Source organism: Leptonotus elevatus, chromosome 8, assembly GCF_054856555.1.
Source record: "Leptonotus elevatus isolate MCC_2025b chromosome 8, RoL_Lele_1.0, whole genome shotgun sequence".
In the NCBI taxonomy this organism is placed as follows: domain Eukaryota; kingdom Metazoa; phylum Chordata; class Actinopteri; order Syngnathiformes; family Syngnathidae; genus Leptonotus; species Leptonotus elevatus.
The window spans coordinates 1,025,729-1,041,183 of NC_141246.1; the positions used below are offsets into that span (position 1 = coordinate 1,025,729).

Below are 15,455 nucleotides of genomic sequence, written 5' to 3' on the forward strand. Positions count from 1 at the left end.
TTGGCTGTCACCTTTCTGGAAAGGCAAAAAAGAGCTGACCTTGGCATTTTGGCAGCGCTGGGACACAAAAGCCCCCCCGAATGGTCGCAAGCAGCAACCAATCGGCTCCGAGTTATGCCACTTGCGTGTCCGGCAGCCGCTGGCCGGCAGGTGGGTGCTGGTCAGGCCCCAAAGGGTTGTGTGGGGCGGGGGAGGCAAAAAAAAAGAAGCTTCCAACACGTCACCATTGTACCAATTGTGTATAAAAATTTATGTGCCAGCGAGGATGTCACTTCGCAATCAAATTCCAAAAAGCAGAGTTGATGAAAGGCCACAAATGAAGGAGTCCGACGATTCCAAGGGTGACCGCTGAGACCGCGCAGTCGATCGACTCAATCCGCCACAACAAAAGCGAAAGCCTGAGAAGGAGCCAAGACCAAATGGACGGCACCGGGATGAGCGTCGGGATCAGCAAGGGAGTGAGGGTGACGGGAAAATACGCGCCCGCCATCGACTGGGTCGGCGGTCGAGGCTCAAACAAACCTCCGGACTCTCCCATCGCCGGTGGACCTCCGCCGGAGCCATTTGACCAGCCCGGGACGGAGGGACCAGACGTCGGGGGGGGCTTGATTGGGGCGCCGCCGCACAGGCAGACTGTGGAGGAACTGAAGAACTTCCTGAGGGACGGACCGGCTCTCCTCGCCGGAGGAAGTCCTTACCTGCACGGGGGCAACGGCGGCGGAAGGCCGAGCGATGTCAGCCCGCAAAGAGCATTCAGTACCTTCAAACCTCAGTCCGACGCTTCCAGAAAGGGGCCCGGATCCAGAGAGAACTCTCCTATTCAGGTGCCCCCCGCCGTGGATTCATCCAGCTCGTTCCGGCCCGACGCCAACACAAATAGACAGACGGAATTCCTGGCTCGCACCTGCAACAGCGGCGGCTCCCGCGGAGAGACCAAAGCTCCTCACACAGGTCGGTACTGACACGCGAGCGCCGAATCATCTTGCCGGCCGTCCTCTCGGCGGGACACGCAAACGTTTGGAACTCTCGTCTGCAGATAACGGAAACCCGAGCCCGGACGCGTCGGGGAATCTGAGGTTCGTCTCCAGCATGGAGAGCATCAAGCAGCAGATGGCCCGGGAGAACATCAACTTTGTGCGATTCGAGGCCACCGACCTGCACGGCGTGTCCAGGTCCAAGACCGTGCCCGTCCGCTTCTTCCATGTAATCACGAGTCCATCCGTCCGTCCTGATCCAACAATCCATCCACCAATCCTCACAAAAATCTAAAAACAGTTGGTCAAAAAAGAACCCAGATTGGGTCGAGAATGGACCGACCCAACTTTTTGATTTACAGTATTTGACACAAAAAGTTGGGTCCAAATTAAATGAATAATCCAGAAAAAAAAAACCAATGTTTTGTGGGTTATTCACTTGACCCAATTTTTGGGTTAATTGAATAACCCAATTGAATTGGGTCAAAACTGAACTGACCGACTCAGTTATTTAAAAAAAAAAAAAAAAAAGATTTGTTGAACCCCAAAAGTTGGGTCAAATGAAATTAATAACACACAAAGCAGCCCAATTTTGTGTTTTCGTTCATTTGGCCAAACTTTTTGGATGACGTAATTGAATAACGCAATTGAGCGGGGTCAAAAAGTTTAAAGAGTTATTTAAGACAAAAAGTTGGCTCAAATTAAATAAACCACAATGCAAACCTATTTTTGGGTTGTTTTGACTAAATTTTTTGGGCAAAATTTAATATAAAATTTTTTTTTGTGTGTATCTTCCATTCAACAATCCAACATTCTACGAACAGATTAATCAATCAATGTTCCATCCATCCATCACCCGTCCAACCCGTCACAGGCCCGTCTTTCCATCCACTCGTCCAGACGAGTCGCTGGTGATTTGCGCAACGGGTGCAAAAGACGCACCAAAGTCTTCTACGTGCTCCACGACACGACCGAGGCCCTCATCCTTCTATAAATACGTCGCAACAGCGTCCCCATTTTTTGTCGCTCTGTGCTAATCCCAGGAAAAGGCGGCGTACGGCATCCCGATGCCGAGGAGCTACCTGGAACTGACGCTGAGCCCGAAGAGCAACGAGGTGGACCACGCCAACGCCGCCAACTTCAGCAGCGACATCCTCCTGATCCCGGACCTGTCCACCTTCCGGATCCTCCCGTGGGCCGAGCAGACGGCGAGGGTCATCTGCGACCCGTGCACGGTGACGGGCAGCCCCCTGCGCACGTCCCCTCGCCTCCTGGCCAAGCAGCTCCTGGGCCAGCTCCAGAACCTGGGCTTCTCCCTGCACGCCTCCTTCACCTACGAGTGCTGCGTCCTGGGGGCGCCGGACCGCATCGGACCCAAGACGCTGCTGTTCCCCGCCACCACGCTGCTGGGCAATCACGACCTGCCCTTCTTCCAGCAGCTGCTGGACGGCATGTACTGCATGGGCGCCGACGTCGACAGCATGGCGTCGGCCAGCGGGCCGGGCCAGATGGAGATCAACCTCCGGCCAGAATTTGGCATCGCGGCGGCCGACAGCGCTTTCACCTTCCGCACCGGCATCAAGGTGAGAAGTGATTTCAGTTCAGTCACTCAGCTTTATGAGCAGACTCGGGGTCCAAGCAGAGTGGCATATTAGACACAATATTAAGAACGAAGAGGTGTGTAATTGCCTATCGATGCCTCAAGATGGCAGCAAAGCACTTTTCTGTATGGCCTGATTCAATCAAGTGGCTCTGGATGCAGAGTGCAGTTCGAGGCGTGCCTCCACGTCGGGTGGACATGAACGTTTGACTCCACCCACTCGGATTTTTCAAAATGGTAGAATTTTTATTGTGCATTTTTAATGACGTAAAGTTATTTTTTTTTTCAAACACATTATGGAGTATCGAAAATTACAAACACTCAAGCCTCAGTCAGCCGGGGCGGAGCTAACTAAACGGTTTGAGGAAGAGGCGGAAGTGCAGTAATACATGTGCCCAGCAGATGGCGCATCCCTGGATGGTTGAGCTTAGTATTTGGGTTTCGGTCAGTTTAGAATTTTTGTTCATTAAAGTGTTCAAAAAATACTATAATCGTGATGTGGTAGGGTTACGGTTAGGTTTACAACAAAGAAAGAAAGAAAAAGGGGCTTCAATGTTGAAAATGCGTGTGGGCGGAGTCAAACGTTTAGGTCCACCCACGCCTCAAACTGCGCTCTGCATCCAGGGCTCGCTCGGTTCAACATTAGTGTTTGACACCAAGATGTCACCAGAGCGGCAAAGCATTTAAACAGGGCTATATTAGACATACTGTCGTACCAATGTGTTGAGTGCGGGCCCTTTAAGGGGCAGGGCCAAGTGAGTGACGTCATGAGCAGGACTCGGGTTGGCCAGTTGAGTATTGTGACTCCCTGTGACTGTTCTCAATTTGTATTTGTGTGTTTGACTTGGTCTCTTTTAAGACACAGCTCAAAGTGCATTGGTGACTGTGGCTCTCCTTGCCCACATCTCAGGGCATTAGTGCTGTAATTGCGCTTTCCGTGTCGCTTAAGCAGCTGCGTTTCTGAAGCTCGCTCAAAACTACCATTTAGGCTGTCATCACAAACAAAACAATTGACCAAAGGTCATATTTAAGAGGCAGGAATTTAATAATAGTTTCACAATTTTTCTACCCTTTTTCTCGACAGTCTGTAAATGGCGATTAAATGTGGTATATTTCCTTTTGTAATTGTCTCTTCTTTGCACTGCATGTTTGTAACGCACACGAAAGGAGATGGCCCGCAAACACAGCTACATCGCAAGCTTCTTCACGGACGACGGCCTCTACAACGCCGGCGTGCTCTCCCACAGCCTGTGGGACGCCAACGGGCGGCGTAGCCTGTTCCAGAGCGGGGAGAAGGCGGCGTGCGAGCTGTCCGACATCGGCCGCAAGTGGCTGGCCGGGCTCCTGGCGCACTCGGCCGCCCTCAGCTGCCTCATGTCGCCGGGCCTCGGCTGCCGGAGCCACATGGCCAAAGCCGCCAAGGACCCCAAGCGGATGCTGTACGCCACCTACGGCTGCAACGACAACAGCGGCTCCTTCAACGTCAAGTCCCACGGAGGGCGCGAGACCCACATCGACAACAAGCTGGGCTCGGCCATGGCCAACCCGTACGTGGTTCTGGCCGCCACCGCCGCCGCCGGACTGGACGGCATCCGCCGCAACCTGAGCATGGAGGGCGGCGTGCACAAGGCGCCCAGTCAGCAGAAGGAATTTGCCATCCCCGTCAAGCTGGACGACGCCCTGGAGGCCCTGGCCGAAGACCACGTCATCCGCGGCGCCCTGGGGGAGCCCTTCGTCCAGTACTTCATCGCCATGAAGACGTTTGAGATCGAGACCCAGGAACTGGACGACGAGAGGAACAAGTGCCTGGAATATTTTATCTAGAACGTTGCAATGTTGTTTTATATTATTGCTACCGTGTTGGCAGGTAACAAATAAACTGTAAATCAGGAAATGTCTTCTTGTTTTTGTTAAGTTATTAACATTGTTTTTCAGTTTCAATTTATATTTTAGCCGTTTTGGATTTAGTTACAGCAGTATGGCTCAATCAATAGAATTGTATTATCTGTCTCACTCTCAGAAGAAGGGCAACGGGTTTGTACATTTGCTATCTTTAAGGGAGTTTTGTCTGTGGCCGGTCTCTGCCGGTCGGAAGGGAGTCACAGGCTGATTATTATTGTTTTTCTCTAATCTGATTTATACCCATGGGAACAGATTCTCTTGTATTCACTGAGTGGTAAACAAATGTACTGTGGGCTGATGGGAGGAGACTTTTCGTATTCACCGACTTTTCAATAAATAATGATGTGCCGGAGTGGACGACACACAACCTGATGGAACACGGCTTCAGTGTCGTCGGTTTTTGTCATCAGAAGCTTCTGATTATTATAATACCTTTGCAAAGGGACTTCTTCACCAGGATCTCACCATTCAGTTAATTGAACACGCAAAGAGTACAATACTTAATATTGTCTACTCTAACATTTTCCATCTTGAAAGTTGAAACGTGACTTTTAGCGAACAAACAGGGTTGGCTGGGGAAGGAAGTCAAAACCTTGAGCCGCAGGTGCGTCGACTTCATCGGGTGAAGACCAGCTTGTTTACCTGTTGGTTGCGGAGCGGCACCTCACCTGTGCCCTGGATTCCCCAACCCCGTTGACAAACATATTGCCGCCTTCCACTGATGAACGTAAGTCTCAAGTGTCATCCAAGTTGTTGGCAAAAAAACGTGCCAAGTCAAGTCGAGTCCCAATTAGTGTTCATTTTGTTAACACGAAACACAAATATTTTCATCAACGCACATTTTTCCCCCGGGGCGAAAACTCGACTAAAACCCTCATCAATAAACCATAACTGCGACTAAATCAGTATGCATTTACGTCGACTCGTGGAGAAAAGACGAAAATTTACTTCACTTAATAAAAAGTAAGACTGGACTAAAATCGAGGGACATTTTAGTTCAGGAACAAAAACGAGACAAAAAATGATATGATTTTGTAAAATCCTGACATCACCCCTTTCAAATCTGCTGCTAGCGAGTGCAACATGCACAAACACGGGAGGTGGATTCAGGGTGAAAGGTTAAAAAAAAAGAGTCAATTATAGTTGTAACGTAACATTAACCCAACGGCTATAACGTTCCAACAATAATGCTAATCCGACCGCTAACTAATGCCGGCTAATTTATTAGCTCGTAGCATGGCGCCATAATTACCACTTGTTGACATACTGTCATTTTGTGCCAGGTTGTTTTTCATCAAAAAAGATGAGAGGAAATTGCATGTGAAATCGTTTTAGATGTGAAATGAAAAAATATACAGGAATAAAATGATTGTCCTGACTAAAAACTAAACCAAAACGTTGGCAGTTTTTGTCCCTAAAACTAGATGAATAAAATGATGTTCTCTTGGACTAAAATGCTAGATTTATAGTGAACTAAAAATGGACTCAATAAAAAACGGGATGAGATTGACTAATAACTATAATTAAAAGTAACAAATGTTATTAAAACTGGACTAAAACAGACTAAATTTAAAAATGTCAGATACAATGAACACGAGTCCCAATCAACAATCATGAAGCATTGAATGTATTTTCCCTGGGGGAGGCAACACTTCATCACCAGGTCACCAAATTAGACTTAAGTCTTCGCAAGGCAGAGAAACTTTTGCCCCCACTGTTACATCACAAGAGGGCCTTGCTCAAAGGTTGTGTGTTTCATTTTCAATCTTTATCAATGATCGGACAACAAAAAAGATTGACTTGGTTGCTCAATTTCACACTTAATGCGTGTGTTCAAGACCCAAAAACGTTTGTATACAAGACGCCGCATATCAGTGAAGGTCCCGTCGGACGGACTTCCGTTGCCGTTTGCAAACGTGACATTCAAAACGGACGCCGGAGGAAGCCGAGGGCGGCGGCCAACCGGGAACGAGCGTGAAAGCAGTCCACCAATCGGGAGCGGGCTTCGCACAGCCACATTTGCATACGCCACTGATAGTAGTTTGCCTCCGTGGCTCGGCTGGAAGGAAAACGTTGAGTCTCCGCCCGGAAACGGCCAAAACAAATCAGTGGGACAGTACTGAGAACTTCCCGCGCGTGGCGTTCTACTTGTTCTTCCCAATGAGATTCCCGACCCGCTGCATGAACCGTCCCAGTCTGTTGTCGACGCCACTTTGCGTTTGGTACGCGGGGCTGTCCGAGGGCTGCCCCGCGTCCCCTCGCTTGGCTTTGTGCAGAGACACGCTGGAATGTAGCAGGTACTCGTAGGCCGCCTTTTCCTGCTCTTCCAGATGTTCCCGGGAGCTTCGTTCCGGTTCCGCCGCTGCCGGGTTGGGCTTTCGTTTGCTGGAGCGCTGAGACGATAATCGGTGGAACGTGAACGAAGACTTTGGCTTTTCGTTCTCGACCGCCGACCTCCCGATGGAGTTCTGGCTGGTCCGGTGCTCGGCGGAAGAGGTTTTTCCCACGAGGGACGCACGCGAGTTGGAGCCGCAGGAGTTCTGCGATCGCAGCGAGGCTTTCCTTTGGAGAGATTTCTCCTCCTTCTTGGAAGTCTTCTTTTCCTCCGAGCTTTTCAGCCTGGCGGAATTCTTCCGGTGAAGCGTCAAATCCTCCCGATGGTGACTTTTCCCCTCGGAGGCACTTAAGATCTTTGGAGGAGTTGACTTCTTCTTTGCTTCTTGAGATCCTGAATTTTTCTCACTCCGTTTGGAAGTCTTGTCTTCATTTCTGTGCTTTCTGTCCTGGAGACTATCGGCAGCGTTGCCAGGACCGCAACCTTCTTTCTCCTCGGGGATTTCAATTAAGGACTCCATAGTTCTGGGGCGCTGGAGACCACCGGGGTACTTGGGGGACGGGTCTTTGAGCTTGTCCTCCACCTGGGCACCCGAAGCGGTCCTGGCAAGCGGCTCGTACCATTCGTACGCCGGGGTGGCCTTTTGCTCGGGACCTGATTGGATGTCAAAGTACGAGGCGGGCTGGTTGCTGTCATCTGCCTGGTTTGACTCAAGATCTTTGTGGTTGCCGACTTCCGGCCCGCCGAACTCCTCCGCAACATTCGGCCTCACGTCAATGCCTCTCAAGGAAGATTTGAACTTGGGCCGATCCAGACTTTGGTACGCGGATCGCAGAGACTCTTGGCTCTGCCTGAGATTGTTGTACTCCTGCAGACTGAGTCGCTTCTGGCGCATCTCGTCCAGGCGGGACTTGATGTCCCTGGACCTGTTGCTGATCCCCTGCGTCTGATGCTCGCTGAGGCCCGTGCGGCTGTTGTACGGCGACGCCAGCGGCGACAAGGCGTCGCACGAGCCGTCGAGGTTGGCTTGGCTGTTCAGGTACGTGTCCATCTTCCACCTGTGGAGGGAGTTCTCCGAGTGGAAAGGGATCAGATTTTGGTCCGGGCCGTAGGGACTTTGGTGCCGGACATGCTGTTGAGACGTCCTGTTGGGCGCCAGCGGGCTTGGAACGGTCCTGTCCGGAACAACGGGCACTCTGATGTCTTTGGTGCCCATCCTCAGACGAGTCATGGGGTTCAACTTCCGCAGGTCGCCACCGAAACTGTGGCCCCTGATCATGTGGTCGGGGAAGTGGGACAGATGCAGGCGGTCCTGCACGCTGAGGCCCCGGGTCATGATGGCGGCCGTGTCCAAGACGTCATCCTGAGCCGAAGCCCTCAGGCCGTAAGACCCTCGCGGTCTGACGTGAAGACGATGCAGGGAAAGCTGGCTGGAGTTGGGACTGCGCAGGAGCGCCGCGTCTCTCGGGTACTCCACGCGCGACCGCTCCTTGTGAAGCGCTTCAGGGATGGTCGAGCGGGCGTAGAGGCGGCGGAACTCTTCGTCGTAGGAGCTCACCAGCTGACCCGTGACCACCAGCACCATGCTCGCGTTGAGCTTCTCAAAGGACCACGTGTAGCTGAAAGAAAAGGAACACTTTGGTTGAGCTCCCGTCACCAAATCCCAAATGGGAAATGCGCACTTTTGTGTTTCCGCGTTTTACATCCTGGTCCTGGGGGGGGGGTTTCATAAATTCATTCTTTTATCATCGCGCTGAAAAGATAGTGAGAGATATTTTTGCTCAAGCTGGATCTTCTACAGAAGAGGTTTGATTTGGAAGATTACCGAAGCATTTTGGAGCAAACTTGAAGCATTATTTGAGTTTCTCGAGGCTGAGCTGAGTGTCTCCTTTTTTGGGGAAATCGAAATATGGTCACCCTAACTTGACCACACGGCAACATTGTTTCCTCTACACAGGTTCCTACCTTGCCATATGTTTGCATAGCAACTGTTAGCATGTTAGCATTTGGTCAATTCTCTTTTGAAATAGTACCTGAGAGCAAAGGGCTAAATGGGAAATCCTTACCTCGCTGCCTTTCCTTTTTTTTATAATCAGGTGGTCTGTCATGCTATGGATTTGCATAAAACAACTGTTAGCATGTTAGCATTTGGTCAATTCTCTTTTGAAATGGTACCTGAGCAAAGGGCTAAATGGGAAATCCTTACCTCGCTGCCTTTCCTTTTTTTATAATCGGGTGGCTGTCATGCTAGGGCTTTGCATAAAGCAACTGTTAGCATGTTAGCATTTGGTCAATTCTCTTTTGAAATGGTACCTGAGAGCAAAGGGCTAAATGGGAAATCCTTACCTAGCTGCCTTTCCTTTTTTTTATAATCAGGTGGCCTGTCATGCTAGGGCTTTGCATAAAGCAACTGTTAGCATGTTAGCATTTGGTCAATTCTCTTTTGAAATGGTACCTGAGAGCAAAGGGCTAAATGGGAAATCCTTACCTAGCTGCCTTTCCTTTTTTTTATAATCAGGTGGCCGTCATGCTATGGATTTGCACAAAGCAACTGTTAGCATGTTAGCATTTGGTCAATTCTCTTTTGAAATAGTACCCGAGCAAAGGGCTAAATGGGAAATCCTTACCTCGCTGCCTTTCCTTTTTTTTTATAATCGGGTGGCTGTCATGCTAGGGCTTTGCATAAAGCAACTGTTAGCATGTTAGCATTTGGTCAATTCTCTTCTGAAATAGTACCCGAGCAAAGGGCTAAATGGGAAATCCTTACCTCGCTGCCTTTCCTTTTTTTTTATAATCGGGTGGCTGTCATGCTAGGGCTTTGCATAAAGCAACTGTTAGCATGTTAGCATTTGGTCAATTCTCTTCTGAAATAGTACCTGAGAGCAAAGGGCTAAATGGGAAATCCTTACCTCGCTGCCTTTCCTTTTTTTTTATAATCAGGTGGCTGTCATGCTAGGGCTTTGCATAGCAACTGTTAGCATGTTAGCATTTGGTCAATTCTCTTTTGAAATAGTACCTGAGACCAAAGGGCTAAATGGGAAATCCTTACCTCGCTGCCTTTCCTTTTTTTTATAATCAGGTGGCCTGTCATGCTAGGGCTTTGCATAAAGCAACTGTTAGCATGTTAGCATATGATGGATTCTCACCTGTAGGTTCCGTACAAAACACTGCGGCAGTCCACCAGGATGAATCGTTGCTCCAAGCCGCCGTGAAACTTGAGGCCGGACTGACAGCGATACTGCTGACCTCGCACCGTTCGTACGCGAATGTTCTGATGGCGACAATTACAATATATCAATGTGCATTTTTTTATTCATTTCGTCTTTTGTTTATTTTAAATGTTGCCAGTTTTGGTCCTCCGGAGCGGCCAGTTTGCAGACAGCTGCTGCAGGTCGTCGGTTACGGTGCATTTCATGCTGTTACTATTCGTGATGCTTTTCGTCACCATTACTTGTGTATGAATAGCAACAACAAACAGCATCTCTGAGCTAAGCACAAATGCAAACAATGACATTCATGAGAGGAGGCGTGTCCCCGTGAAGGTGCAGATTGTTGGGCCTTGGCGGAGGTCCCCGTCGTTCCTTCAAGACCAAACGTGCCGCATGAAGCCGAGCTGTGTTTGTTCCGTCGGAGTCGATGCCGCCTGACAGGAAAATCCGGACGCGCCGCAACGAACGCGGCGGCATTCGTCGGCGTCTTTTTCACTCTAAAGCCCGATGGCTCGCGTTGGGATCACATTCCGCGCATTTAAATGGAATTTCCCATGCGCCATGAGTGGCATATTTGCCAGCTGCTTTTGTCCAAGGTGGACATTTATGATTCGTTTTGAGCATTTCCAGTTTCAAAAGAAAAACGAGTCCCAGACATTTTGTACAATTGCTCTTCAATTTAAAGGATGACACTCGATTACCAGGAATTTGATTTTGGACAACATTCAACTACAAAAATCTGGAGCTCAGGTCATTGAGTGTGGGAAGAGCACAGCAGTGAAGTTTGAAAATCGGAAAATATAGGTTTTTTATTGATGTTTTTTTTTTTTTTATTCAGCCACTAAAGCCAGTTTCTGTTAGCAACATGAAATTTGGTCGACCTGTCTATCATGAGTAGAATCACCAAAAGTCTCAGGAAGCTATCTCCGAAAGGACAAAGGTTTGAAGTGGCCATTTTGGGGGTCATTTTGGTCATTTTTCAAAAAGTCTAATAATTATGCTTATGATGAAGACGAATTTTCTTGTTTTTTTTCTATGGTCTTTTAAAAAACGAAAAAAACAAGAAGTCAAAATGAATAATCAGTAGCGACAAGTCCTTACATCAGGATATGATGTTTTTGAAAATTCAGACCCCAAAGCCAGTTTGACTTCTTTGACTTTTGAAGATGAAATTTGAGAGATCCGTCGATCATGATTCGACCTTCAAAACACTTTCATTTTGTCTCGAAGCAGCCATTCACGCGTCATTTTGTCCATTTCCCCCCCCGCAATTCTAAGAACTCATCTTAAGAATGTGTTTAAAAATGTTGCTGCCCCCGAAACCAGGTTTCATTGGCGGCGCCAAATTGCATCTATCGCGAGTAGACCCACAAAAAGCCGTGACCGCCACCTTGAGGTCTTGGATGTTGACGCCTGCCCTGTGCGACATGGCGTGGAAGCTGCCAAAGTGACCCTGGTCCAGGAGGATGTAGACCGCCACCCCCCGCAGCGTGGCGCCCACGACCTCCTTGAAAATGTCCACGTCTGTGAAGACGTCCATCGCTATGGCGACCACCTAGAAACACGCAGTGAGCGCGTGAGAAGATTGCTTAAAAATGAACACGATCCATTTAAAAATAATACGTGAATGACATCTAACAATAAAAAAAAAAAAATCATCTAACAGTTTATTACACATGAATGACTTGCTTATAAGCGTTGTTAAGGGGGTTATTGGTTTTAATAAACTCTTTATTGCATATTAACGACCTGATTATAAATTCTTTATAGAAAAAAAGAAAAAAAAGAAGAAGAAAAAAAAGAAAAATAATAATAAATAAATAAAAACGACCTGATTATAAATTCTAAAAAGTTCATGTTTGATCATATTCATATTCTCATATTACACATAATTGCTTCTACGCTCTCAAATGTGCAACATCATTTTGAAACAGTTTTTTGCATTTATTATTTGCTTATAAGCTCCAAGAAGGACAAATATTCTTCTGAGCTAAAAATAATAACAAAACAATTACGATTTCATGAACTTTCTTTTTCTGTCTTTTTTTTTTTTTAACACTTTGTGAATTAGTGCTAAAAAATGTACATTTATGTGTATTAAACCAATGCTTACAATAAAATGTTGAAGTTCACATTCTTTCTAAGTTTAGGACACAATGACCTCTATATGCTCTAAAATGTCAACGTTTGTGTTTAACAAAGTAAATTTTGTGTATGTTTGGTCTAAAAAGTGTAAGTTTATGCTTGATAAACTATTTATTGCACTTTATTTACTCAAATAAAAAAAAACATTTCAAAACAATCTCAAAGATGAGGGTTAAAACAAATGACAGTAAATAAAACAGTTAAAACCATCAAATCAAAGTATTCTAATAAAAGTCCAACCTTTTTTTTAACCTCTTATTGTTGTTACCCACGATCACGCGAGGCTAAACCACAGAAAGGCCCGGCTCGCTCACCTGCTTGGCATCCTGGATCTGCTTGCGGACCACCTCCTTGATGGTGGGCGTGTTGGCCCTGGGCGGGTGGAAGAGTAAACTGATGCTCGTGTCCTGGTCCTCCAGAGCCACCTCGGGCCAGCCCAGGTCCAGGTCCGGCACCTCCTCGTCCGAGTCCTGCGGGAAATAGGTGGACGGGCCCGGCTGGACTCCGGGCCGCCGCCCCTCCGGGTCGTCGCCGTCGTCGTCGTCCTCTACCGCGGGCGCCTCGGCGTTGCCCAAGATGAAGCGGATCTCCTTCTCAGACAGGAAGTGGTTGATCTGCTCGGCCTGCAGGAAGTCGTCGTAGGCGTCCTTGCCGCCGCAGAGCAGCGCGTAGATGGCCAGACGGTAGGACTCCTTGTAGTGAGGCTGGATGTAAGGAGGAGGATCCGTGTCCTTCAGAGCGGACAAGCCCGACAACACAGACTCCTTGGACGCCATCCCCCCTTGGCAAGGCCGCTCTACCGGGTCTCGAAATCTTCTCAGTCTCAAAGTCTACTCCTCCGCGTCCACAAGTCCACGTGAGAAAATCCGAAAGTCCACTTTACGAGAGCTGCAATTTCCCAAGTCTACTACGCCAAAGTCAACGAGTGCCCTTTAGAACGGTTACATTTTTCAACAAGTCCACTACGCCAAGACTACAAACATCCAGCTCTTCAAGTTCAGTCTGCAAAGGCCGCAAGTCCACTGCACCAAGTCTGCAAGTCCACTTTATCACCTCCATCAAGTCTGCAAGTCCACTCTCCCAGGTCTACAATCTTCCAACTCTGCCACACCAAGACCATAAGTCCATTCTACCAAGTCTTTCAACGTTCTTAAGTCAACTATGCAGAGTCTACAAGTCTGCTCGTGCACTACATCAGTTCTATCAAGCTTGCAAGTCCACTTATCAGGTCTACATGTCGTCTTCTACCCCTTTGCCCGCAAGTCTTCTTCTTTGAGTCGGCAAGTGAACTCTTCCAAGTGTGAACTGTCCAAGTCTACAAGTCTACCATGGCCAAGTCCACTTACCAGGTTTACAATCTAGTCTATGAAGTGCACTTTTATGTCTGTAAGACGACCAAGGCTGTATTGTCTGCAAGAAGGTTACAATTGTTCCGGTCTACAAGGATGTCAAGTTTCAAGTCTACTCCTTCAAGTCCTAATGCTGCAAAGTCTGCTCGTGCATTCTATAAAGTATGCATGTCCTCTCTACCAGGGCCCCCAAAGAAGTCCACAGGACTACAAGTCCACTTTACACAGTCCACTCCATCAAGTCTATACTGTAGGTCCAGTCCAAGCTACAAAGTTGAATCATCCAAAAGCCAAAAGTCCACTCTACCAAGTCTACAAGTCGCCTCTTTCAAGTCTCGGCGTCCATACCTCCAATTCGACACGAAGTCTCAAAGTCCCTCATTTGATGTTGAAGATGACAAAGTTGCTTTCATCTTGGACGCAGTCCACATGAATGGGTTCCGAGGTGACGGGATTCCATTTGGTCTCACCTCCCATTTGTCGTCTTCTCTCCGCGTGTGATTATTTCGCCCCACTTTTGACGTCAAACTAAACCGGCAGCTAATGCATTGAGCAAAGACACCAGAACCGGTCGGTCCAGTGTGAGTAAACAACACGGGGCGAGTCTTGGCGTGGATCGCACGCGCTCTACCGCTTGCCAGAACTTACATCTCGTTTTTGGGTCCGACTGGACTCGGCTTCGCTGCGGGGGGGGACCGGCAGAGCGCCGCTGTCACGTCTGCCAACTTGCAACCGAGGTTGTGGAGCGCAACCTGTTGTACCTGCTACCCAAACAAACACTCGCACCGTGACAAGCCTCGCCCACGGCTCCACCGGGAGCAGGTTTGTTCAGCTGGCCGGCGGGCCTTACTTAAGCACATAACAAAAACCAAGACCAGGTCCATACGTCACAGTCACGGTTTATTGAGAAGGAGGAAAGCAGAGAGATTATTTCTCTTCACAGATCTCGAACATAGAAAAAAAGAGCAGGAAACTACAGAGCGCCATTTTTGAAATTGTAGCCACAAGGTCGACCGATGGCACGATTTGCTCATTTTGTGTGGTCAAAATGTGAAAATGCCGCCAAAAAATGCAAACCTGTCACCACAATTTAGTATTCTGAGACCAAGATAAGTGTCGCGTGTGCACAAAAAACGACATGGGATCTACAAAATCCTAAATTGTGGCCACAAAATATGGAAAACGTGCACACAAAATGCTAATTTGTGCTGTTTGAAAGCAACTTGACTGACTTCTACATGACAGCAACAAAATATTCAATTATGATTGGGTGACCATATTCCCCCCCCAAAAAAGAGGACACTTGCCCCGGCCTTGAAATTGTGGTACCAGTCGCCGTTACAAAGCGTACTTCACCTCCTATTAGTCACGCGATGCCATCCGGACATTTTCATGAATTTATAAACCACCCCCGGACGCCCGAACAGGACGTAAGAAAACGGTCTGTCCTCCCAAAAGAGGACCACCAAATGAGCGTAACGTGTACACAAAATGCAAATCAGTGGCCATGAAGAAAAAAAAAAAGGCTAAATTGTGGCTGCAAAATATACATTTGTGTTATGTCACAAAACATTACACTTTGACCACAACAAATGTTCGTTTAGCCTGCGGGCATCAGAGCCAGGGTTGGCGAATCCGGGTCCAGAAAGCAAAGTCCGTGACACGGTTTAGCTTTCGCCACAGGTGCTTCTACTCAACAGGTGATGAGCTTGTTTACCTGCCAGGTGAGTAGACGCACCGGGCTGGCTGTTTGCGGCATGGTTTTTACTTTCTGGATTTGGGATCCAACACCACAAAAACTAAGACCAGTTCCATACGTCAGCGCCGCGTTTATTCACATGTCCCCCCCCCCAAAAAGAAAAGAAGAAAATGAGAAAAACAGCAGTAAACTGTGGAACCCCAGACATGACATTGAAACACTTTTGGCCACAATATAATAAT

General features: G+C 48.1%; 2 protein-coding genes across 2 annotated transcripts; one reads left to right on the forward strand and one right to left on the reverse strand.

Annotated features, from left to right (window-relative positions):
• The first annotated feature begins 129 nt into the window (after positions 1–129).
• lgsn (lengsin, lens protein with glutamine synthetase domain) lies at positions 130–4,468 on the forward strand. Its single transcript, XM_086083115.1, is given in 5 exon segments — positions 130–340; positions 342–951; positions 1,037–1,203; positions 2,018–2,557; positions 3,742–4,468. Coding segments are annotated over 5 exon segments (2,049 nt in total). The 5' UTR covers positions 130–265; the 3' UTR covers positions 4,399–4,468.
• A 787-nt stretch (positions 4,469–5,255) lies between these two features.
• LOC147169141 (uncharacterized) lies at positions 5,256–15,438 on the reverse strand. The gene is made up of 4 exons (XM_086083113.1): positions 12,480–15,438; positions 11,411–11,575; positions 9,958–10,082; positions 5,256–8,430 (listed from the first exon to the last, which is right to left on the reverse strand). Exons 1-4 carry the CDS (start codon positions 12,939–12,941, stop codon positions 6,621–6,623), a joined length of 2,562 nt encoding a protein of 853 aa, XP_085939239.1. The 5' UTR covers positions 12,942–15,438; the 3' UTR covers positions 5,256–6,620.
• Positions 15,439–15,455: the final 17 nt, after the last annotated feature.